The sequence below is a fragment of the Leguminivora glycinivorella genome, chromosome 21 (assembly GCF_023078275.1).
Source record: "Leguminivora glycinivorella isolate SPB_JAAS2020 chromosome 21, LegGlyc_1.1, whole genome shotgun sequence".
NCBI classification, from domain to species: Eukaryota; Metazoa; Arthropoda; class Insecta; order Lepidoptera; family Tortricidae; genus Leguminivora; species Leguminivora glycinivorella.
The window spans coordinates 3,824,886-3,849,134 of NC_062991.1; the positions used below are offsets into that span (position 1 = coordinate 3,824,886).

General features: G+C 37.1%; 3 protein-coding genes across 4 annotated transcripts in view; all 3 read left to right on the forward strand.

The window, feature by feature from the left end:
* Positions 1-193: 193 nt before the first annotated feature.
* LOC125237514 lies at positions 194-2,854 on the forward strand. Its single transcript, XM_048144636.1, has 3 exons — positions 194-714; positions 2,134-2,269; positions 2,722-2,854. Exons 1-3 carry the CDS (start codon positions 679-681, stop codon positions 2,748-2,750), a joined length of 201 nt encoding a protein of 66 aa, XP_048000593.1. The 5' UTR covers positions 194-678; the 3' UTR covers positions 2,751-2,854.
* On the forward strand, positions 2,777-4,845 carry LOC125237513 (facilitated trehalose transporter Tret1-like). Its single transcript, XM_048144635.1, has 3 exons — positions 2,777-3,231; positions 3,314-3,779; positions 3,937-4,845. The coding sequence occupies exons 1-3, from the start codon at positions 2,777-2,779 to the stop codon at positions 4,288-4,290; spliced, it is 1,275 nt and encodes a 424-aa protein (XP_048000592.1). The 3' UTR covers positions 4,291-4,845.
* Positions 4,846-10,762: 5,917 nt separating this feature from the next.
* LOC125237573 (facilitated trehalose transporter Tret1-like) overlaps positions 10,763-24,249 on the forward strand; it is a 43,293-nt gene continuing 29,806 nt past the window's right edge. The window contains exons 1-2 of one of the 2 annotated variants that reach the window (XM_048144702.1): positions 10,763-10,875; positions 23,219-23,351. In XM_048144702.1, the coding sequence (XP_048000659.1) occupies positions 10,837-10,875; positions 23,219-23,351 (172 nt within the window). In that variant the 5' untranslated portion in view covers positions 10,763-10,836. The remainder of the gene's footprint in view (positions 10,876-23,218; positions 23,352-24,249) is intronic. The other variant, XM_048144703.1, reaches the window with a different exon arrangement.

Sequence of the window (24,249 nt, forward strand, 5' to 3'; positions counted from 1 at the left end):
TTGGCATACAAATATATTAATAATATAGTTACACTACTTAATTAAAATATCACAGTCAAATATCAAAACAATAACATTCAAACAGGGTTATCTCATGCAATCAATTCAATCTAATAATTTAATAATGTCACAGTAATGTTGATAAACATAATATGATAGTGAACTTTCGGCCTAAGTGATAAAGATCGTTTTTTTAAATCTTGTACTATACGGTCAGTACTACAGTTAGACGTCGACATCTGGACATGATACAAAAGAAGAAAATACGCTGCTTGGATTAAAGTAAGTAGTTAATTATATGAAGGTAAGTAAACCTTAATCCAGTTACGTATGTATATATGTAGTAAAGATATAAAGAAAACAAAAGAAATGCATTCATTTCTCCATATTTTCGTGTCAAGGAATCCTTTTATTGATGTTTCACTGTTTATCTTACCTTAACACAATTGAGGGTTGTAAAATATCATAAAAGGCACTAAAAATGTCCGTATACCAAGAAATATCTAATCAATTTAATAGTAGTCCACTAAAGGATTTCAAGTCCAACGGTTGTTACTTAAAAAAACATGGATCAAAGTTTAAAGTTTATTGAGGAGTGCTAGTTTTCTAAGTTTTGTTAGAGATATGTGTGATGACGTTTGGTGTACTGAATGCTCCAATGTTATCATATAAAAAACAATGACAAAAGTTTGGTTTTCACCGTTTCAAAGACAAGTAAGTACACCCAAAGGCTCAAAGAAATGGGTAACCTAGGCTTTTACCCAACCCTAATATTTTCAAAACTTTTCTCCTTGCAACTCGGAAACTTTTTTATTCTTAGTTTATTTGGCGCAAATTATGAATTGTTTCCTCACGATGACTAGTGAAATAGACATTATGAAGTGGAATCTTGAGCATTCAGACGCTATCAAATATTTGTTTATCAATATCATCGTCCAAAATCCAAGACAACCATGAATCACAAAAATTATTTGCCTTTGGATGACTCAAAATTTGTCATCGATTTAATAATGAAAGATCTTTATCTACCTTTTTAGTCATTAAACCCTGGCGGTTGGTCAAGGGTAGCATTAGCTCTGTATACCCTTTAGGTAAATAAATAAATAAAGAAATATTATAGGACATTCTTACACAGATTGACTGAGGCCCACGGTAAGCTCAAGAAGGCTTGTGTTGTGGGTACTCAGACAACGATATATATAATACATAAATACTTATATACATAGAAAACATCCATGACTCAGGAACAAATATCTGTGCTCATCACACAAATAAATGCCCTTACCGGGATTCGAACCCGGGACCGCGGCGTAGCAGGCAGGTTCACTACCGACTGCTCCAGACCGGTCGTCAAAAGTATATAAAAAAGTGTAAGTGTAAGTGTATAAAAGTATAAGGTATATATCATTAAAGCGTTAAAGATATCATTAAAGAGTGTGTACGCATTACTAAGTCTTTTGGCTTCGGCTATGCGCACGCCTTCCAAAGCTCTGGAACACCATTGTTCCGTGATGAGAAAAACATCTTTTATAAGGTCAGCATGGCATTATTATGCTTGCAATTCTGTCACTTATCAATGTGGATAAGACATCTCTCATTCTCACACTGCCATACTTGCCAGGTGCTGTAGCCGAATGGCATTTTTGCGACGCGAAACGAAAACGAAACGCCGCGAAAGATAGTCTGGCTCTGTCACGCCAATACGCAAGAGCAATAGAGATAGATATCTACGACCGTTTCGTTTCGTGAGCGTTTGTGCCATTCGGTTACGTACCCAAAACGTGACGTATGCTTTGTCTTATGGATAAATGATGAAATTGGTAGCATTGGTAGGTGTGGTGACGGGTTAAGAATTTCACCACCCCCTTTCTTCCCGTGGGTGTCGTAGAAGGCGACTGTGGGATATGGGGTAAATTGTGGCGTAGGCGAGAGGCTGGCAACCTGTCACTGCAATGTCACAGTTTTGTTTTCTATCAACCCCTTATTTGCCAGGAGTGGCATTGAAACTTGAGTAGTTTTATATGCTCTGCCTACCCCTTCATGGGATACAGGCGTGATTGTATGTTATGTTATGTTATGGTAGCATCATAGGCCTGCTGGTGAAAATGCTATTAATTTTTTGATGGTTTTCAGTGCTTCGTGACGTCAGGAGTATGCCTAAACATGGCTGGTCATGGACTGACAGTTGGCTTCACAGCTGTACTGCTGCCGCAGCTTCAAAGACTAGACTCGCCGATATTTGTGGATGACGTCAGTGGTTCTTGGATAGGTAGATATTACATACATGATATGCATTAACCTGCAGTCCTGCATTGACAGATTGCTATTCCATCGCCTACAATTGAAATTATTCGACAGTCGACTTCTACGACACCCACGGGAGGAAAAAGGGTGGTGAAATTCTTGACCAGCTACCACACGTAATATTAACTGTATCTGTTCTCTGAACTGCGTAGTTCTCAGGAGTTCGTAGAAACCACTTCTTTTCACTGCTTTTGATCAATTGCAGTAGGTTTCTTTACAGTAGCTTAATAGCAAAGGCCTAAAAGTTTAAATTGCGTCGAATAAAAATTTATTTTAAAAGTTAACAGTCAATTTTGCTTTTCGTTGTACAACTCGCCAATGGACCAAAAAATATCATAATTTTCAAATTGCATATATTTAATTCGACACATCAAGTTCAACAACATTTATTTTTCAATTCAATGTTTTGATTTACAGCGTCAATTGCCTCGGTTTCGCGCTTGTAACCGGAAACTTCATCGTTCCTACAATCATGGCCAAAAGTGGCCGAAAACTTGCTAATCTCATCAGCATCCTGCCCATGCTAGTCGGCTGGTTCAGTATCCTCCTGGCCACCAGCGTGACTGGGCTACTCCTCGCCAGGTTCCTCCAAGGAGTCTCCATGGGAATGATCGCCACGCTAGGACCAGTGCTTATAGGAGAATACACCAGCCCTAAGAACAGAGGCGCTTTCCTTATGACCCTCTCTCTAGCCATTGCTATCGGAGTCCTAACTGTCCACACTGTAGGATCTTACTTCGGTTGGCAAACAGCAGCGCTTTTATGCGCCTTCATATCTTTTATAAATTTGCTAATAGTTATTAATTGTCCAGAATCCCCAAGCTGGCTAGCAGATCAAGGACGATACGACGAATGTAAACGAGTCTTTAGATGGCTAAGAGGTGATGATGAAGAGGAAGAATTACATTCAATGATAGACACAAGTCTCTCACCAGGATTTTGGGGCGATGCTGTACTGACTTCATGTTATATTCGAAATAGATGTAGGGAATGTAATTGTAAATGTAAATGTAATCAGGGAATCTAAAGAAGATGGTGAAGCGAAAGATTCTTTTACATGGAAAGTGAAGAGCGGTTTAGTGTATCTGAATGAGACTGTGCGAAAGAGACAGTTTTATAAACCAATATTTATAATGATGCATCTTTATACGTTAGGACAATGGGGTGGAGCAAATGTCATGTCAGCTTATACAACAAAGATTTTAGAAAATGTCGTTGGACCTAATGCTATATTTGGTCTGATCATCATCAGTCTTGGAACGCAGAGGATCATATCAAACTCTAGCGCTGTATACGTAATTAAGAAGATTAGGAGACGGACTATGTTGCTAACCACAACATTGATCAACATTTCTGCTTACCTTACAATAGCTGGTTATACTTACGCCAAAATAAATGGTTATCTACCGTTTGACCATCCACTGATAGGTATTATACTATGTCATATTCATATGTTTTCAATAGCTACAGGAACAGGGTGGCTAGCCGAATGGCACAATCGCTCACGAAACGCTCACGAAACGAAGCGCTAGTAGATATCTATCTCTATCGCGCTTGCGTATTGGCGCGACAGAGCCAGCGGCGTATCGCTTTCGTTTGGCGTCGGAGAAATGCCATTCGGCTACGGGGCCTGTTCCGTTACCTCTCATAATAGCTGGAGAGCTATTTCCTTTAGAATACAGAAGTTTAGCTGGTGGGATCAGCGTACTTTTCGTGTCTATAAATCTTTTTTTGACAGTGAAAACATTGCCATATCTTTTTGCCACGATAGGTTTACCAGGTGCGTACTGCATTTATGCTGGGGTCGTTGCGTACTGCCTAGTTGTGTGTTGGATGGTGTTACCGGAGACTAAGGATAGGACTCTTCAGGATATTGAGGAAGAGTTTATGGGACGTCCGTTGTCACCTGAGGAGTTAATGTCTACGTTATCGCTGACGTCTTTGAAACACAATACGGATCGGCGGTGCAGTGCTCCAATGATTTAGCTTCTAAAGTGACATACAGGTCGAACGCGATTAATTAACATTATTTTTACCCCCCACCACCACGCCGCCAGGTTGCGCTGGCCGCGACCACGGCCAGTGCAACCTGGCCGAAACGTTGGGAAAAAAGGTAAAAATAATGTTAATTAATCGCGTTCGACCTGTATGTGACTTTAAATATGTGTACAAAGCGCGAGAACTTAAAGTGTTAGATTTAGCTTGTGTTTGAAGACAGGCAAAGCTTCGTTAGTAGAAATTGTGCTGTAAAATAAGTAGGCGCGGTGGGCATGAGTAATTGAGCAGATCGCTCCGAGTGTTTATTGATTCACCTTTTAATAAATATTAACAATTTAGCTTTTAAGAATCTAAGGTGTGCACCTTTTCGACTGGGGGTCAAATTAAATTATCGAAATATTATCTACGTTTTCATCAGCATCGTATTTTACCATTGTATTTACTTTATTAGTGAACAAGCTGAATGAGTAGGTAGTAATTGTGATAAAACAGGTTGTGATAAGTATTTATAATGTTATAAACTGTAACAAAAAAAAATGGAAAATTTTTAATGTTGTATTATTATTTTTTATTTATTTACAAATAATCATACTTCCTAGTCAAATAGTCCGCCCCGCATAGAGATGGGCGCTGACGGGTAAATACCGGGAAAATACCCATATCTACCCAATCTACCCGGTATTTACCCGTATCTACCCAAATGAGCGGGTATAAAAAATAATCTATGAAATTAAAGATTATTCTTAATTTACATGACTGAAATATATTTTTCTACTAAAATAAATATATATATTTGACTAACTAATATTAAAATGTTAACAGAGATTCCAAATATTCCATATATCATGTGTAATTTACCACATTCAATTAAAAAGTTGTATTCCCCAGATGTTTTAGGCCCACTAAGTATTCAAATAACTTACTTAACTTAAACACGGTGGACAGACAAATTCAAATTCATTAGCCAATGAGGTCACAGCTTTGCAAAACGCCAGGTAGTTGCATCCGTATTGAAAGGGTGCAATAAATCAGTTGACCGGTCAGTTACTTTTTTTTATTTTTATTTATGGGATACTTATAACTTAGTTTGTACTTAGTTAAACAAGCGCCACGTCCATGTGTGATTTTAATTAACACTTGCTTTGAATTCGGACTGTAATAATGCCTTCTATGTGACTTCGGCTAGATACTGGACTTCGGCTAGATAGTAGGCTTTACCAAACAAACAGCAAGTAACATTTTAGTGCTATAATTTTGGTTTTCGACGCTAAAAGCTACTATAGATGTCGTATAAAGGTTTTCGGCGTGACCGCCTGTCGTATAAAAGCCACCAGTCACACCTTTTAGCTCTATAAGCTTGTACCGCTAAAAGGTGTTATTAGGAAGTGATGTAAACGTTTATATCACCATTTTATAGAGCCGCTATAGGCCTGGTCTATGATCAAATATGACTACTATAGGTCTATATTATTGTATAATAGTGTTAGGAATCACTGCTATGCAATCAATTTGCGCTACTAAGGTTCCCGACAAGCCGCTATAGTTGTTGCGTTATACAGCTAAAAGGTGTTATTAGGAAGTGATGTAAACGTTTATATCACCATTTTATAGAGCCGCTATAGGCCTGGTCTATAACAGGATCAAATATGACTATTACAGAACAATATTACTGTATAATGGTGTTAGAAATCACTGTTATGCAATCAATTTGCGCTATTAAGGTTACCAACAAGCCGCTTATAGTATTTTTAGTAGTTGTGTTTTAACAGATTTAAAACCTAACTATACCACTATTTTGGGATATAGTGGCTTTGGAAAACACTGCTATAGTATTTAACACTGTATAGTAGTGATATGAATACCATTATAGAGCTATTTTTATAATGAAGTTTTCAGGATACGTTTATATAGCTTTGAAAAGGTTATAGTCGTTTTCTAATGCCTTTTATATCTCATCGCCGTATACGCCACAATGACTCTTTAAATATCACAGACCTGTTGAATAATGATTTCGGTATCTCTTTTAAAACACAATAGCGTTATAGCTGAGTTTACTATATGTTTTATAAACCAAATCAGATATATAAGAGTAGAAAACGATTACTTTTAAATGACAATTTTGACCTTAAAAGGCTGCTTTATGGTGTTTATACATCGTAATTATGAAATCAGGCCAAAGATGCGGTATCTCGTTCCGTACAGTGTTTTTCTAGAAATTAACTTTAAAAATACACATAGCGACCAATTGTAGTTTAGATTTGTCATACTAAAAAGAAAACCACATTTATTAATACTGTTTAAAAGATCTTTCTATAGTTTTCTATACATTGAAAACAAGTATTGTTTTCTATATAAAGAACTTATAAGTTAAACTGGATCATAGTTAAATTCTCATGCAACCCTAATTGAATCCACGATGGCGGGCTTATGGCAGTGAATGCGTATGATAAGTGATATAGTCGAACTATAAAAGCGTATGTTTTACTTCTTGGATCCATAGTAGAAACTATGGTGCCAATAATTTTATTGTATTAAATTATATTTATTTATTTTATTCAAAACATGGTATAAATCGAGGGCGCATTTAAATACTCCATTAAACTAATATTCTTTTAACGGTAAAATTTCCATCGCATACCTTTTTGCAGTAATGATGGAAGTATACGAAATCCAAATTATGTTAATTGACACTAAACTTCACAAGTTCACACGCCACTTTTCGTTAAGTTCCTCGTTTAGAACAGTTTTTGTTAAATATTACACACATTCCTCCTGTGTGGTGACGGGTTAAGAATTTCACCACCCCCTTTCTTCCCGTGGGTGTCGTAGAAGGCGACTATGGGATATGGGTTAAATTGTGGCGTAGGCGAGAGGCTGGCAACCTGTCACTGCAATGCCACAGTTTGGTTTTCTTTTAACCCCTTATTTGCCAAGAGTGGCCCTGAAACTTAAGTAGTTTCATGTGCTCTGCCTACCCCTTTATGGGATACAGGCGTGATTGTATGTATGTATGTATGTACACACATTAATTATTTTAGAAATTTCGCATTAAAAGGGACGGCAACTGCTATTATACAACAAAATAACCTGTATAACGGAATCTCAAATGCTACTATAGCATACATTGATACTATAATAGCGTTACTGTGTCCTCTATGTCAACAAATTAGCACAATAGTCATCATTACATCACCATTATAGACCTTAAACGTCACGGATGATACTGCTATAGGCCTATTATATCACTAAATGGCTGCATAATTGCGCCAAATCGGCTCTACAGTACCAAGGGTAGGAGGAGGAGGTAACAAACACACAAGCATGTCAATGATATTTAACAAATTCCTTATTCAATACAAATACTTCGATATATGTTTATAGAACTATATTAATAAAATATAAATATATTATACAATACCAAGAAAACATTTTTTCACGATTAAATTCAATTTATGACCCATTTTATTACAATATTTATTTATACCCACCCATTAGGGTAGAAAAGGTAAATATCGGGTAGATTGGGTAAATACCCGGTAAATACCCGATATCTACCCCGGGTATTTTCCCGCCGCCCATCTCTAGCCCCGCATCGCTCCTGACAGAAAGGTATACACGCTTAGGGCCCATTTAGACGGTACGAGAACTCGCATACGAGTTTTACTACATTGCGGTATTTGATGGCTGTGCTGAATGCATTTAACCTCCACAGCCCGCAATGTAACTAAAATCGCATGCGAGTTCGCACGCCGTCTAAATCAAGCCTTACTGACAATCAACCTCTGCGCCGGCCAGAAACGACCCGGAGCGGGGGTCGAGGCCCCTCCTGCAGGCAAGGCCCCAACTCCCCGAGGAATGTTTTTGCTTCCATTCTCCTGGGTCTTGGCCTGGAGGCTCTGGAGAGCAAGAGCATTCTACTGCAGCTTTCATCGACGAAGATCTGCCTGCTTTCTATCCAAATCCAGCTACAGTGAAACCTGGATAAGTGAGACTTCAAGGGACAACAAAATTTATCTCACTTAAAGAGGTATTCCACTTATTCAGGGTCTCAGTTAGACAGGCATAATAAAATTTTTGGCTCATTTACAGAGGGTATCACTAATAGAGGCCAGAATAGGGGATATGCCAGTTATAGAGGTGATAAAAGGAAAAAAAAAAAATAAATAAATAAGGTGTTATGCATATATGTAGTAGTTATTATTTGTTGCATACTACTTAAAAGAAAATGTACTTAAATAGACCTTGCATTTAAATCAAATTTAAGACTTATTCGTATAAGACGTCATGGTGTCTTAGAAATTTTATAGGTAGGTATATTATGAAAATATTTTTATTTTTTATTTTTATGTTACTTATCGAGATTTTAGCTTTAATTACTTAAAATAACCAAGAAAACCCTCAAACTCACTAGAATACGAGGATCAATCACGTAATTTAAAGATAGGCTAAGCATTATTAAAAATATGGAAATAGATTTTCAATAAAGTCCAAGTTACAGAGGTCATAGATTGACTGTATCTCAGGTACAGAGGTAAATTCCTATAAAATTCTTAAGAAACAATTAAGTAAGTTAATATACATTTGAAATATAGTCTCAGTAACAGAGGTAAAAATGGTAAAATACACACTCTATCTCACTAATAGAGGGAAATGTGACTATGAAATCGAAGAGGCTGATCTCAGTTATAGAGGTCTGTTTTATCTCACTAATAGAGGTAAATCGGTGCGAAAGTGTCGGGACCGCAGCTTGGGTCCCAACTAAAGAGGTTTCTCACTTATCCAGGTCCCACTTAACCAGGTTTCACTGTATATAGAATGACGAACAGGGCGGCGTGATAAACATAAACATACATAGCTATAATAACCCCCATACCCCCCCCCCCCCCCGCGCTCGACTGGGAATTTTTGTTCCCAATAGACTTACTGATAGTAAGGGCTAGGCAATAGGTAGGTTAGGTTTGTTAGATACCTATAGATGCCCGAAGGGCAAACGATCTAGAAATAAGAGCCCCCCGCAGCGGGACTCCGTCGAAACAGTTGTCGCGTCTGGTTTCGTGCAAAAAAGCAAAGTCTTACAATCAGTAAGTCTATTGGTAAGAACATTCCCAATGGTTCAACTGGTAAAACTATGCGGTAAGACTACAGGGTCATTTCTGCTGGGCTGGCTGACCATATTTTACCACATTTTTTTGTAGATTGATTTGCGCCTTTTAATATAACTCTCTTAAATTACTCGTGATTGCGTTGTATGGACACGCAATCATTAAACGTATTTTATCATTTATCACATCTTCTATCTTATCAACGCAATTTATGATAAAATTGCACGCAATAAGAGATAAGATAGATCAGTCACATATACGATAATATTTATCTAATGAACCTAATGAAGGTCTAATGCAATCTAAAAATCAAGGGTGAATGACATCTTCAGCCGGCGTATCATGCTTACAATTTTATCACTTGTCCACGTGGATAAGACAACTGTCACTCTCACACTGACATACTTGCCAAAGCGTGACGGATGCTTTATCCACGTGGATAAGTGATACAATTGGAATCATAATACGCAGGCTGGGCGAGCTCACTCCATCGTATGCCACGTCTTTGCCTTTCACTAGTCCGTGGCTAGGAGTAAGCCCATTTATAATTTAAAAATATATTTGTAAGAAAGAGGTTATCGTCAATTGAATGCCCTACTATCTCGCTCTAGACTGTCGGCTTAGTCTAAAGCTAGATTTACACGGGCTTAGTATTTATCATAAGTATTAGCGATTAGGGGCTTCTCAGCAAAGTGACAAGTGGCAAGTAGCCGTTTACACATGGGTATTTAGATAACCACAAAATTTAAATTTTGAAAAAACCTCCTACCGCGACATAGTAGACCGATTTTCATGAAACATGGCTAAGAACACTCCCGACTAATACAGCTTTCAGACAAAATAAAAAAAATCTAAATCGGTTCATCCGTTCGGGAGCTACGATGCCACAGACAGACACACACACAGACAGACAAACAGACAGACAGATTGACAGACATACGGACAGACAGACATACAGACACGTCAAACTTATAACACCCCGTCGTTTTTGTGTCGGGGGTTCAAAATAGTATTAGTTACAAGATATTGCCATGGTAACGAAGTAAACTAATCACTGGAGTAGTTGAACTTCACTTATCAGTAATGTTTACACTAATGTAAAGCGGCAAGTATTAGTATTTTTTGCCGGGGCGATAGATACTTGTCGCTTAGTAAATAGAACCGACTGATATTCACTTGCAATCGTAGTTGCACTAATACTAAACACTTGTACAATGTGTTTACACGTATGTGACAAGTGTTAGTCACACGCACTAAGCATTAGCTACTAAGCCCGTGTAATCCCAGCATTTGTGAGAGTAGCCTTATCTAAATTGTCCTTTTCACTCACGTCTGTGTCAGTTACATCATGCAGTTACTGAAGACAACGTTAGTGTCAAATTGAAACACATTTTATAGAGTTCTTAGTGATTACGATCTTAGTTTAGTGATAATGTGTTTTTCGAAATGGATAACCCATTTTACCAAGCAGGTGTGTATCGATGTTTCATTTTACAGACCGTCAACCAAATCTTGTCACTAAAAAAAGGCGGCAAATTTAAAAATCGCGGGCTAGCAACACTAGTTTTGAAAATCGGTGGAAATTCGCGTGTCATTTGTATCTGTGGAAACCTCCACCCTACGAAAAAGAGAAATAACTAGCATATATCCGTCCCTTTTTAATACATTATCTAATTCGTAAGGAAGTAAAGAATGAATATACGCGTTTCATACGCTTTTTTTCATTAGGGAGGCATTCCAATGCTGCAGGCCCAACGAGCCCCTTAAAAAAAATTCTGTGGCTGTTCGACGTACATTGCTGGTTTTTGTTCGATTCATAGGGATACCATACTTTAGTTTGATGTACATTGCTACTGCCAAAATTTGGTTGACAGGCTATAGGGCTATAGTTACTTTATTGAATTATGTATTAATTTCCTTGCAATACCTAAAGTGTCAATCCTTCTCTTCTAAGAGAAAGATGAATACTTTTTTATTACATTTGAATTGATTTGAAACAGTATGACCCTTTCTTTTGTCTTAGAAATACCCCATATTGGTAACCATTTTCGGTCACGCAAATCGGGATATTTTGCGTCTCAATTCGTAGTCGCAGTAGGTTCCCCTTGTTTTGGCATAATTTTACAATCGAGAATTCTTTTTGGCATAATCTATATTGGCATAATTCACCTTTCGCATAATCTGTTATGGCATAGTATAGTTACGCATAATTTGTCTAGGCATATTTTTGTTTGTCCGAATATATTTCATGCATAAAGGTTATTCGCCGAATGGTTTTTATGCATAAATTATTTCTGCATAACATGGTTTAGTGGAAATTTACTACGCAGAATTTTTATCATAGGTAATACTACTATATTAATGTTGCAGTTCTAACCTAACCTAACCGAAATTCTTGACAAAATGTTTTATTTGTTGAGGTCGCAGTTCTAACCTAACCAAACAGACTCTCTTAACAGCATTTAGTATGGGTGGATATTCTGATTTTAAGAAATATGCCAAATACAATTATGCGAATTAATTTTATTCATAAAAACAATCGGCGTAAATAGAATTATGCGAACTTATTTTCGGACAATGTGTTATTCGTATTATTTTCGATTATGACAAATAAGTTTTCTGCCAAATTAACATTCGGCGAAAATCGATTATGCGAAGTCTGTTATGCGAAAATCGTTTCGGACAATTAAAGTTATGCCAAATAGAGGGAACCCGTCGCGGTATAGTCGTCGTTTAGTCGAGGCTACCCAAATGGGGACGATTGGTAACAGGTACAATTGGTCACAGTACTGTTCACTAAACTTGCACAAATTGTTACAATTTAGAATTTAGTGACTGTTTTCCCTTTTGTTTGTCATCTTTTCAAATGGCAAACTGTCAGAGACGTCAAAATGAAAAATAAATAAAACTATATGACATTAAAACGTAATGGCGTAAGAATTTGCAAAATGTAAATATTTATTATTTTAATTTGTATTATAATGTTGGTTAATTACCATGGACAATTAAACTGCTCGAATAATTTAATAAAATAAGTCTAAAGGAAGAATGGGCACTTTTGTATGGGAGGTGTCCCATGACTATATATTTATATAAAGATTAGAGATATTTTGTTTGAAAGCTCTTAACTGTAGTATTAATTCGTTTTATGGGATCAACCTCAGATAACTTGCATTGACCGAGATATTAAAAAAATAAAGTAGATCACTTAAGTAGTTAATACATGCGATATGACAAAGAGCACCATATTTTATTTAAAACATTAAGTATAATGCTCTTTGTTTTTGCTATTAACGCTAACGATAAATTATTTTAAAGAGTTTTAGTCAATTTACAGTTCAAAAAAATCGCCATACTCTAAATTATCTGCTGTTCAACGGAATAAGAGTGTATATTCATGCCATATTATGTTTCATAGGAAAGGTATTGTCAGTACAGATGTTGTTTTTTTTACGCACTAGTGCGAGAAGTGGTTCATTATATGCCTGGACGAAACTTCAGAGGCTCATCTGTACTGAAAAACGTCGTACGATACACGTGCGAAAAGGAAATTCGTAACTCGTGTCGATTTAAAACACTCCCTTCGGTCGTGTTTTAATTTATCGCCACTCGTTTCGAACTTCCTTTTTTCGCACTAGTATCGTAATGTACTAATTTTATAAGCTATTTTTTGTATAATATAACTAATATAGCTTAGGTCAAACGCTTGCAGGAATCGTAATAAAACCATTAAATGAGTTAATCAATGGTAACTTATTACGTCTTGATTCCCCTACTTATCGCTAGATGTCATTGGAAACTAGTTTTTAGATCCAGGTGAATTTAATAAGTACAATTTTTGTACTAAATACCGTTGACCGACTCTCAAAGGGTTTTATTTTTACGTTTATATCACATGCGGCTTTAATTACGACGGTAGGACTTCGAATAGCATTATCTTATGCACAAATATCGAGTAGCATAAGTTTGTACTTTTATTCCGAAAATATCTATATTTTATGATCGTGATGCAGATATGAGTGGATATTAGTAGCTGCTGTCTACGACTAAAGTAACTAAGCGCACAGAATATATAATAGTACAAGTACAGAAGGCCCACTGCTTTGATGTTCACGAAATGCCGCCTTTTTAAATACCTACAAAATTCTTACAAAGAAACGAGCCGCACGTGCGCGGCGTCCGGCGATAGGGTTACCTATCTATGGGTATGGATTAAAACGAATTAATACTCACATATATTCAAGTCTTGGGTACTTTCTAGGTATATATACTGTATTTAAATATTTTTCTTCAAGTTCCAACATTACAAGACTTATTGAACTTTTCCGTGGAACTTAATCAGTAGTAGATCTGTTTAAGAATGTCCTATGCTATTTATTTTATTCATTTAACTAAGTATTATTAGCCAGACATCGGTGAACCTTAAAAAAAAACTCGCGACGTTAAGTAACAATATAAAGTGCGAACGTTGTTTACTATTTTGTTTCAAAAACGACCGAGCGGTTCGAAGGACCACTTTGTTAAGACACTTTGACGTTATTAAATATTTATTCTTTTATTGAGAGTTTGTTACGTACGTTTTATATAATTTTCAAGAAGAAAAAAAAACACCGCCCCTAATTGGGGTTCTGGTGAAAGGTACTTGCGAATGTTGGATTATGTAGAAATGTGTAGGTATTTTTTTAAACTGCTTTTAATGTAAATCTGTGATTATTTGATGGAAACACAAATTAATATACCTACGTATACCGTTAAGGTTTGAGGAGTTTCCTCAATTTCTCATGAATCCGATATCCGATTATAAGAAATCGAGCTTGACAAAATTTGACCTGAAAACTCAATATGTAAGCATAACAAAGAGAACAAATCCCCTGACAAATAAATGTCACTGTTCTGAACTTAAATGCATGCTGTTCTTATAAAAATACGAAAGTCACTATAGTGTGTCGTTTAGATTCGAAGAGTTCCGTTCTGATCATCATCAGAAGTTCCACTGCACCAAATGTCAATGTCCTGAACGTAAATGTAAGCTGTTATTATAAAAACACAAAATCACTATATATGTATGCCTTTCAGAATTGAGGAGTTCCCTCGATTTCTCCATGATACCATCATCATAACTGGCTTCTGATAAAAATGGGACAAATCTGTATGCATATACACTCGATCAAAAAAATTTTTTTTTTAAATCGGTCTAGTAAAGAACGACGGAGATATCTTGGAACAAACATAAAAAAAAAACAAAAATACAAAATTGAAACCACCTACAGACGACACACACGTGACACGACAGACCACAGACACGTCCGTCGTTTTTGCAGGGTTAGAAAAAAGAATTTGTGGTTATGGCGCCTAGATTTAGCTATGACAAAGGAGGTTCGTTAAAACATGAATTTTGACGACCGGTCTGGCGCAGTCGGTAGTGACCCTGCCTGCTGCGCCGCGGTCCCGGGTTCGAATCCCGGTAAGGGCATTTATTTGTGTGATAAGCACAGATATTTGTTCCTGAGTCATGGATGTTTTCTATGTATATAAGATTTACATATTATATATATCGTTGTCTGAGTACCCACAACACAAGCCTTCTTGAGCTTACCGTGGGTCTCATTCAATCTGTGTAAGAATGTCCTTTAATATTTATTTATTTATTTATTTATTATTTAACTAGCTTTTACCCGCGGCTTCGCCCGCGTAATAAAAGTATTCTTATTGAAACGTTTACAAAAAATAAGATTTTCATTTGGATCCGTAGGTTTCTTTGTAGGTACATCTGTCCGCGATTATTTCGATTAAGGTAAAGCGGGGCAATTCTCGACTGGGGGGGCCATTGTAACTGATCTATTTGCTGTACGGTCAGCCATGAAAGTGGTTTCCCACTTTTCGACTCTATTGATCAAAAAGTGGTAAACCACTTTTTTGGCTGACTGTACCTTACACATATTACTATTGTTTTAAAAGAAATTCTTGCAATGATTGTAGAATTGTTACACAGCGACCACAGCGTAGGTAGTAGGTACGAATATGTATGTATTTTACCTATATAAATATTTATACTGGGGAAACTTCATACAACCCACATAGCCAGTATCTCGACGCTATGGTCGGTAGGTTAAGAGCGTTATAACATTTCGGCGTCGGCGTCGGCGAAATTAGGTATTTTACCCGCCGCGCGAGCCCAATATGCCGACCCTTTCTAGCACGTCTTATCACTCGCTCGCACTACAATAATGGACAAAACAATCTTGATCCTTTCTATGGAATTTTGATAACAACCACAATCTACTATCTCGATATAAACTTTTGGTTTCTAATAAACATTATTTTGTACGAAAATACGAGAATATAGCGCGAAATAATATCAATTATGTTAAAATTTATTTAAAAAATTAAAGTAATAATTATAAAAGTAGATCCCATCCCAAATATTTGCTTTTGTTATATGATAAGTATTAGAGTAAAGTATATATTAATATGATGATAAAATAAGACAAATACAATTCTAATTACTTCAAGGTGGTGCTCAGGGTCTGATGATGGAGCCAGATGGTGGTCACCAATACCAATGAACAATATGACTATACAACTTCGTGGTTTACATGTCATTCTAGCATTTTCACTTTCACATTTCAAGTGCATATACCACGAGTATAGGTTTTCGGGTGTGCTGATTTAAAAATTAATGACCGATTTGGAATCTGACATTGCTGACTGTCACTTTGACACAAAAGTCATCATGGGTGTCGTAAAATAGGTTTTAGGGGGTGCTGATTCCAAAATTAATGACCAATGTGGAATCTGACATTGCTGACTGTCACTTTGACACAAAAGTCGTCATGGGTGTCGTCAAATAGGTTTGCGGGGGTGCTGATTCCAAAATTAATGAACAATGTGGAATCTGACATTGCTGACTGTCACTTTGACACAAAAGTCGTCATGGGTGTCGTAAAATTGGTTTTAGGGGTGCTGATTCCAAAATTAATGACCAATGTGGAATCTGACATTGCTGACTGTCACTTTGACACAAAAGTCGTCATGGGTGTCGTCAAATAGGTTTGCGGGGGTGCTGATTCCAAAATTAATGAACAATGTGGAATCTGACATTGCTGACTGTCACTTTGACACAAAAGTCGTCATGGGTGTCGTAAAATTGGTTTTAGGGGGTGCTGATTCCAAAAATAATGACCAATGTGGAATCTAACATTGCTGACTGCCACTTTGACACAAAAGTCATCATGGGTGTCGTAAAATAGGTTTTAGGGGTGCTGATTCCAAAAATAATGACTAATGTGGAATCTAACATTGCTGACTGTCACTTTGACACAAAAGTCATCATGGGTGTCGTCAAATAGGTTTCCGGAGGTGCTGATTTGAAAATTAATGACCGATTTGGAATCTTGACATTGCTGACTGTCACTTTGACACAAAAGTCGTCATGGGTGTCGTCAAAAAGGTTTCCGGGGGTGCTGATTCCAAAATTAACGACTATTTTGGAATCTCACAGTGCTAATTGTCATTTTGACACAAAAGGAATCATGGGTGTAGTCAAATAGTTTTTAGGGGGTACTGATTCCAAAATTAATGAAATGATTTAAAAAGTTATGACCGATTTGGAACCTGACATTGCACAGTACCCCTGGAAACCTATTTGACGACACCCATAACGACTTTTATGTCAAAGTGACAGTCAGCAATGTCAGATTCCAAATTGATCATTAATATTGAGATCAGTACCCATGAAAACCTATTTGAAGACACCCATGATCACTTTTGTGTCAAAGTGACAGTCAACAGTGTCAGATTCCAAATTGGTCATTAGTTTTCAAACACCTCCGGATACCTATTTGACGACACCCATGACGACTTTTGTGTCAAAGTGACAGTCAGCAATGTCAGATTCCAAATTGGTCACTAATTTTGGAATCAGCACCCCCTAAAACCTATTTTACGACACCCATGACGACTTTTGTGTCAAAGTGACAGTCAGAAATGTCAGATTGAACATTGGTCATTAATTTTGGAATCAGCACCCCCTAAAACCTATTTTACGACACCCATGACGACTTTTGTGTCAGAGTGACAGTCAGCAATGTCAGATTGAACATTGGTCATTAATTTTGGAATCAGCACCCCTAAAACCTATTTTACGACACCCATGACGACTTTTGTGTCAAAGTGACAGTCAGCAATGTCAGATTCCACATTGGTCATTAATTTTGGAATCAGCACCCCTAAAACCTATTTTACGACACCCATGACGACTTTTGTGTCAAAGTGACAGTCAGCAATGTCAGATTCCAAATTGGTCATTAATTTTGGAATCAGCACCCCCTAAAACCTATTTTACGACACCCATGACGACTTTTGTGTCAGAGTGACAGTCAGCAATGTCAGATTGAACATTGGTCATTAATTTTGGAATCAGCACCTCCTAAAACCTATTTTACGACACCCATGACGACTTTTGTGTCAAAGTGACAGTCAGCAATGTCAGATTCCACATTGGTCATTAATTTTGGAATCAGCACCCCCTAAAACCTATTTTACGACACCCATGACGACTTTTGTGTCAAAGTGACAGTCAGCACTGTCAGATTCCAAATTGGTCATTCATTTTGTAATCAGCACCCCTAAAACCTATTTTACGACACCCATGACGACTTTTGTGTCAGAGTGACAGTCAGCAATGTCAGATTGAACATTGGTCATTAATTTTGGAATCAGCACCCCCTAAAACCTATTTTACGACACCCATGACGACTTTTGTGTCAAAGTGACAGTCAGCAATGTCAGATTCCACATTGGTCATTAATTTTGGAATCAGCACCCCCTAAAACCTATTTTACGACACCCATGATGACTTTTGTGTCAAAGTGACAGTCGGCAATCTGAGGTACTACATATTCGTAATCTGAAAGTAATCAAGTCAATAATTTCAGTTATTTTGAATCGACTATGATTCCGAGTTATTGGTAATAGTAATGATTGTATAGATGATTAGTGATTCCTTTACATGTAATGGTAATTTACCGTTTCACTTGATTACATTACAAGTAATCTGACACCCAGTAGTGTCAGATTACAAAGTAAAATCAAGTAATCGTGTAATCCGGAATCGATTACGATTTCCCCATCTCTGGGTTTAGTTATATGGTTCATTGGTACTGGTGACCACCATCTGGCTCCATCATCAGACCCTGAGTACCACCTCTTGTCAAAGGTCTTGTTGAGACGAACCCAACGAGCCTAAACACGAAGTCGTTTACTTACATGGTTCACTGGTACTGGTGACCACCTTCTGGCTCCATCATCAGATCCCGAGTACCATCTTGATGTGTCTTATCATCTTGACCGTATTGTAATTTTCACATTTTTATCATCACAACGTTGTAATACTTTAACATTCAAACATAACAAAGTATTACAAAAGCAAATATTTACGGATCTAGGATCAAATTCGTTGGTCGCTGTTTACACACACACAATGCGAGGATAGCCCGTGTAGAAACAAGGCGTCCGACCCACACAACAATAAATATTCTCGACGTTTGCGATGAAAACTCGGAGACCAAAGCGACATACGTCTTACCTGCTCGAGCTCCGGCGCGGCACTGAAATCGCAGGCGTCCGTCGCCGGTAAAATAGCGACAGGAAGGCTAGTTTTCAAAAAATTGGCAAAAAATCATGATAAAATATTATAACGACAAATGGATAACAGCAGTTTAAGCACATTGTGCAGATTATTTATATACTAAAATAACTTCGATAACATGTAGATTTTCGGAGAAATGATCACTTGTTTCGATGTATTTTCAAGACAAAATTGAGTTCGTTTTACTTTCAATTTCTCAATTTCAAAGGATTAAATGATAAATATTGTTTAATGGGCCTTAAGTACAAGATATTTGGAACTTAAATTTACCTCATTTATGAGAGTGATCTTATCAAATTGTACATAATAAGAGCTCCGAATTCTGTGCTTCACGCGGTTTTTCCTAAACGAGCATCAGAAAAACAATCATTACTAATTGAAAAAGCTTTTTTTTTCATATGTTTTTTATTTAACCGACAGTTAATAAGATGTTCTAACTGAAACAAGTACTTTCACTGTCTTTTAGTATGAGTAAAGTGTACAATTTTGTCGATAAATATTGTGCATTTTACAATATATCGCCTTTTTTGTCATAGCGCTCTTAAATATTACACATCGACCACAGCGTAGGTAATTCTATATACGCTGGGGAAACCTTTATAAACATCCCACATAGCCCGTATTTCGACACTATGATCGGTGGGTAAAAAGTACTTTTTTCTATTCTCCCTTACAATTTTTTACATTTTGCTTATACTTATCGCAAACGTAATCAATCTTCAAGCAAGCAAACAACGATCGTCTTAGAGCACATTGATTGTAAGAGACCGCCGACCGATTATCCGTATCCCTCTAACGATACCCATATTATCCGTATCCGTATCCCTATCCCTATCGCTATCGCTATCGCTATCGCTATCGCTATCGCTATCGCTATCGCTATCGCTATCCCTATCGCTATCCCTATCGCTATCCCTATCCCTATCCCTTATCAAGATGTTTAATGATATAACACTTTAAGTTCTCGCGCTTTGTACACATATTTAAAGTCACATACAGGTCGAACGCGATTAATTAACATTATTTTTACCTTTTTTCCCAACGTTTCGGCCAGGTTGCACTGGCCGTGGTCGCGGAAGACTGACGTCCCAGCAAAATGTCACCGGAGATGTAAACAACACAAAACTACCCGATATTAATTTATATAAATGTTCGGGGTAGACAAATAAATATAATCTACCCGCTTTTAGTTAATGTTTATTTCCCACCATGTTTATTTTAAAGGTAAAAATAATGTTAATTAATCGCGTTCGACCTGTATGTGACTTTAAATATATGTTTAATGATTTCTTATCAAGTGCTAAAATATAAAGTTTCATGGTTTTATCTTTTAAAATTAAGAAATCCCATACAAACTTTCAACCTCTTTTTCAACCCCTTCATCCCTTTTTTTCGAAATAAAAAGTAGCCTATGTTTTGTCTCAGGGTCTAAAGATTGTCTGTTCCAAATTTCATCAAAATCGGCTGCGTGGTTTAAGCGGGAAAGCGTAACAGACAGACAGACAGACAGACAGACAGAGTTACTTTCGCATTTATAATATTAGTATGGATGGATGGATAGTATGGATGGATGGATGGATAGTATGGATTAACCGCTGTATCATTCAGATACCAAAGAGGATTGAGTATTATAGAGAACTAGCTTTTACCCGCGGCTTCGCCCGCGTAATAAAAGTATTCATTAATATTTTCATTTGGATCCTTAGGTTTCTCTGTAGGTATATTTATCTGCGATTATTTCGATTGCACATAATACTTTTGCTTGCAATGATTGTAGAAATATTACACATCGACCACAGCGTAGGTAATTCTATATACGCTGGGGAAACCTTTATAAACATCCCACATAGCCCGTATTTCGACACTATGATCGGTGGGTAAAAAGTACTTTTTTCTATTATCCCTTACAATTTTTTACATTTTGCTTATACTTATCGCAAACGTAATCTTCAAGCAAGCAAACAACGATCGTCTTAGAGCACATTGATTGTAAGAGACCGCCGACCGATTATCCGTATCCCTCTAACGATACCCATATTATCCGTATCCGTATCCGTATCCCTATCGCTAACGCTATCGCTATCGCTAACGCTATCGCTATCGCTATCCCTATCGCTATCCCTATCGCTATCTCTATCGCTATCCCTATCGCTATCCCTATCGCTATCCCTATCCCTAGCCCTATCCCTATCCTTATCCCTTATCAAGATGTTTAATGATATAACACTTTAAGTTCTCGCGCTTTGTACACATATTTAAAGTCACATACAGGTCGAACGCGATTAATTAACATTATTTTTACCTTTTTTCCCAACGTTTCGGCCAGGTTGCACTGGCCGTGGTCGCGGAAGACTGACGTCCCAGCAAAATGTCACCGGAGATGTAAACAACACAAAACTACCCGATATTAATTTATATAAATGTTCGGGGTAGACAAATAAATATAATCTACCCGCTTTTAGTTAATGTTTATTTCCCACCATGTTTATTTTAAAGGTAAAAATAATGTTAATTAATCGCGTTCGACCTGTATGTGACTTTAAATATATGTTTAATGATTTCTTATCAAGTGCTAAAATATAAAGTTTCATGGTTTTATAATTTAAAATTAAGAAATCCCATACAAACTTTCAACCTCTTTTTCAACCCCTTCATCCCTTTTTTTCGAAATAAAAAGTAGCCTATGTTCTGTCTCAGGGTCTAAAGATTGTCTGTTCCAAATTTCATCAAAATCGGTTGCGTGGTTTAAGCGGGAAAGCGTAACAGACAGACAGACAGACAGAGTTACTTTCGCATTTATAATATTAAGTAAGTAAGTATTAGTATGGAATAGTATGGAATAGTATGGAATAGTATGGAATAGTATGGAATAGTATGGAATGGATGGATGGATAGTATGGATTAACCGCTGTATCATTCAGATACCAAAGAGGATTGAGTATTATAGAGAATTACTGTCAAAGTAAAATATTGTGTAATCAGCTAATCACAGTGCATAGATATAGATTGCCATCTCTCGACACAAGCTGAAAACAATTGAACCTCAGTTTTGAAAATGTGGCCCATATTCTTAGCTTGATTTATGTTAAAATGTCAAATATTTTTATTAGCGCCATCTAGCCGAGCGTTCCCCAAAGGTGTAACGCCATCTTGGCCACCGTACCTTTTTCATTATGGTTTTGAGGTACGTTTTTTTCTTAGACTTTTTCCGTCTATACGGAGCTACATATGTCTTTGCAGATACCGACACTTTTGGTTCATTCTCCGATAGATGGCAGTAATATTAATATTTGTCAATATTAACACATACCTATCGGCACTGGAAATTTCAAATGTCGTAAGGGACAAAGACCTACTTTTCAGGAGAGCCAAAAAACAAATTTCAAATTTTCAAAAAATCATAACTTGTAACATCAAGACAAAACTTGATTAATAATAATTAATTAATACTTCCCAAATGCCTTCGATTATGTTAACATATTCACTAAATATGAATAGATGCCTTAATTAGTTTAGAAAATTTATATAATTTATTTATTTATTTACAATACAGAACAATACCTAATAACGAATAAGAATAAAAACATAACATTATCCAAATAAACTATTCCCTGTCGTCCCCGGTGAAATTCAAACATATTTACAAGAAAATTGCTTACGGATAAAAAGAAACTAACATTACATTACATTACCCCTCTTTTTTTGGATTTGGAAATGTTTATGTGGTTTCCACTCAGAATCGCGAGCTCTTTCAATTCTTATTAGAGAAAATAAAGTGTCCCAAGTTGTGTTCTCATTCCGTTACCATTTTTTCATACATTTTGTATGGCGATAACGGAATGGAAGGTTCGAAAAAATGTATGGAAATCTTGGGACATTTTTTTCTCCTATCAAGATCGAAAGAGCTCGCGATTCTGTGTATTAATCGCTTAAAAACTTTGAAAAAAAATGGCCCAATTACAAGCTATTAGTTCAAAACACTAACGCCGTGGCTTGCGTGGGCGACGGTCGCGCAGTCGCGCGACGGCGATGCGACGCATACGAAATCAAACCTTATCGATATAGAAGTATGAGACGCGACGGCGACGGTCGCGCGCCGGTCGCGCGACCGTCGCCCACGCAAGACACGGCGTAACACTTTGTTGGTTCATATTGTGTTTTTCAGTGTTTCGTGACGTCAGGCGTATCATTGAACCTTATGTCCCACGGCCTCGTCGTCGGCTTTACATCTGTGCTGTTACCTCAACTTAGAACCTCAGGCTTCATTCCTCTTGATACTGCCTCAGGCTCATGGATTGGTAAGTTGTAAGTTTATTTGTGAGTGTATTTAGTAAAACGTCGCACTTAGTCGATTGCTATAAAGACGGGATTTGCTTGTATCTTTGTATGAATAACCTGAAAAGCGGCTTTAATAGCGATCGATAAAGTGGAACGTTTTACTAAACTCAATCACATTTAATGTTATCAGACTGAACTTTACTTAAAAGTGATGATCAGTGGTGGTCTAGTCTAGTGGATTGAAATAGTATTTGGTTTTTGAGAAACCAAAAAAGTCGAGGGATAGATTTTTTTTTATTATAAACTGGCCAGTGATTGACCTTAGTCGCACCTGAAGGAAAGTGACGACAAGGCCGAGGTTGTAGCTCATTGGTTCAGTAATAGCCTATTCACTCTTGACTTGAATACACCCAGATTGTATTCGTCCGGGAATACAGATGAGGGGAGCATGTTCCATTCCTTAGCATTAGGAAAGAAGAGGCAAACCTCTTCGTGCGAATGAAAGGCAGGTCGACAACGTAAGGGTGACATCAGATAGATAGATTTATTTATTTATCCTTGAAAATAACATGGTATTTAACAAATTAAGATGTCACGCAGACAAAAAGGCCGGGAGCGCTAAGCTGTCTGTCAACCGGATACCAAGTCCGCCGTATTTGATTGGAAGGGTAGCTTGAGACCAACTGGAAGATGTGAAAGTTGTGTTTAGGATTTTACCAACGGAGTCTTTCAGGATTTGGTCGATATTTGCAGTAAGTACTGGGAATTTCCAAATTGGGGCGCATCGGAGGATATACAAAAATTTTGGCGAAAAAAGGCATAATCGCAAAATGTAGAGGGCCATGTGTGGGTTGATTTCGAAAAATATGTCGGAGCACTTAAAGAACTGTTCTATTTTGGAATTTACAGATTGCGGGA

Excerpts from the sequence above, each read along its gene's own strand:
- LOC125237514 (XM_048144636.1), top strand. The coding sequence starts at position 679 with ATGACAAAAGTTTGGTTTTCACCGTTTCAAAGACAA. Across the intron at positions 715-2,133 it reads TTTCACCGTTTCAAAGACAA|TGCTTCGTGACGTCAGGAGT; the intron begins GTAAGTACACCC and ends GATGGTTTTCAG. Across the intron at positions 2,270-2,721 it reads CGTCAGTGGTTCTTGGATAG|CGTCAATTGCCTCGGTTTCG; the intron begins GTAGATATTACA and ends TTTGATTTACAG.
- LOC125237513 (XM_048144635.1), top strand. The coding sequence starts at position 2,777 with ATGGCCAAAAGTGGCCGAAAACTTGCTAATCTCATCAGCATCCTGCCC. Across the intron at positions 3,232-3,313 it reads TCAATGATAGACACAAGTCT|TGTAATCAGGGAATCTAAAG; the intron begins CTCACCAGGATT and ends TGTAAATGTAAA. Across the intron at positions 3,780-3,936 it reads TTTCAATAGCTACAGGAACA|GTTCCGTTACCTCTCATAAT; the intron begins GGGTGGCTAGCC and ends GCTACGGGGCCT.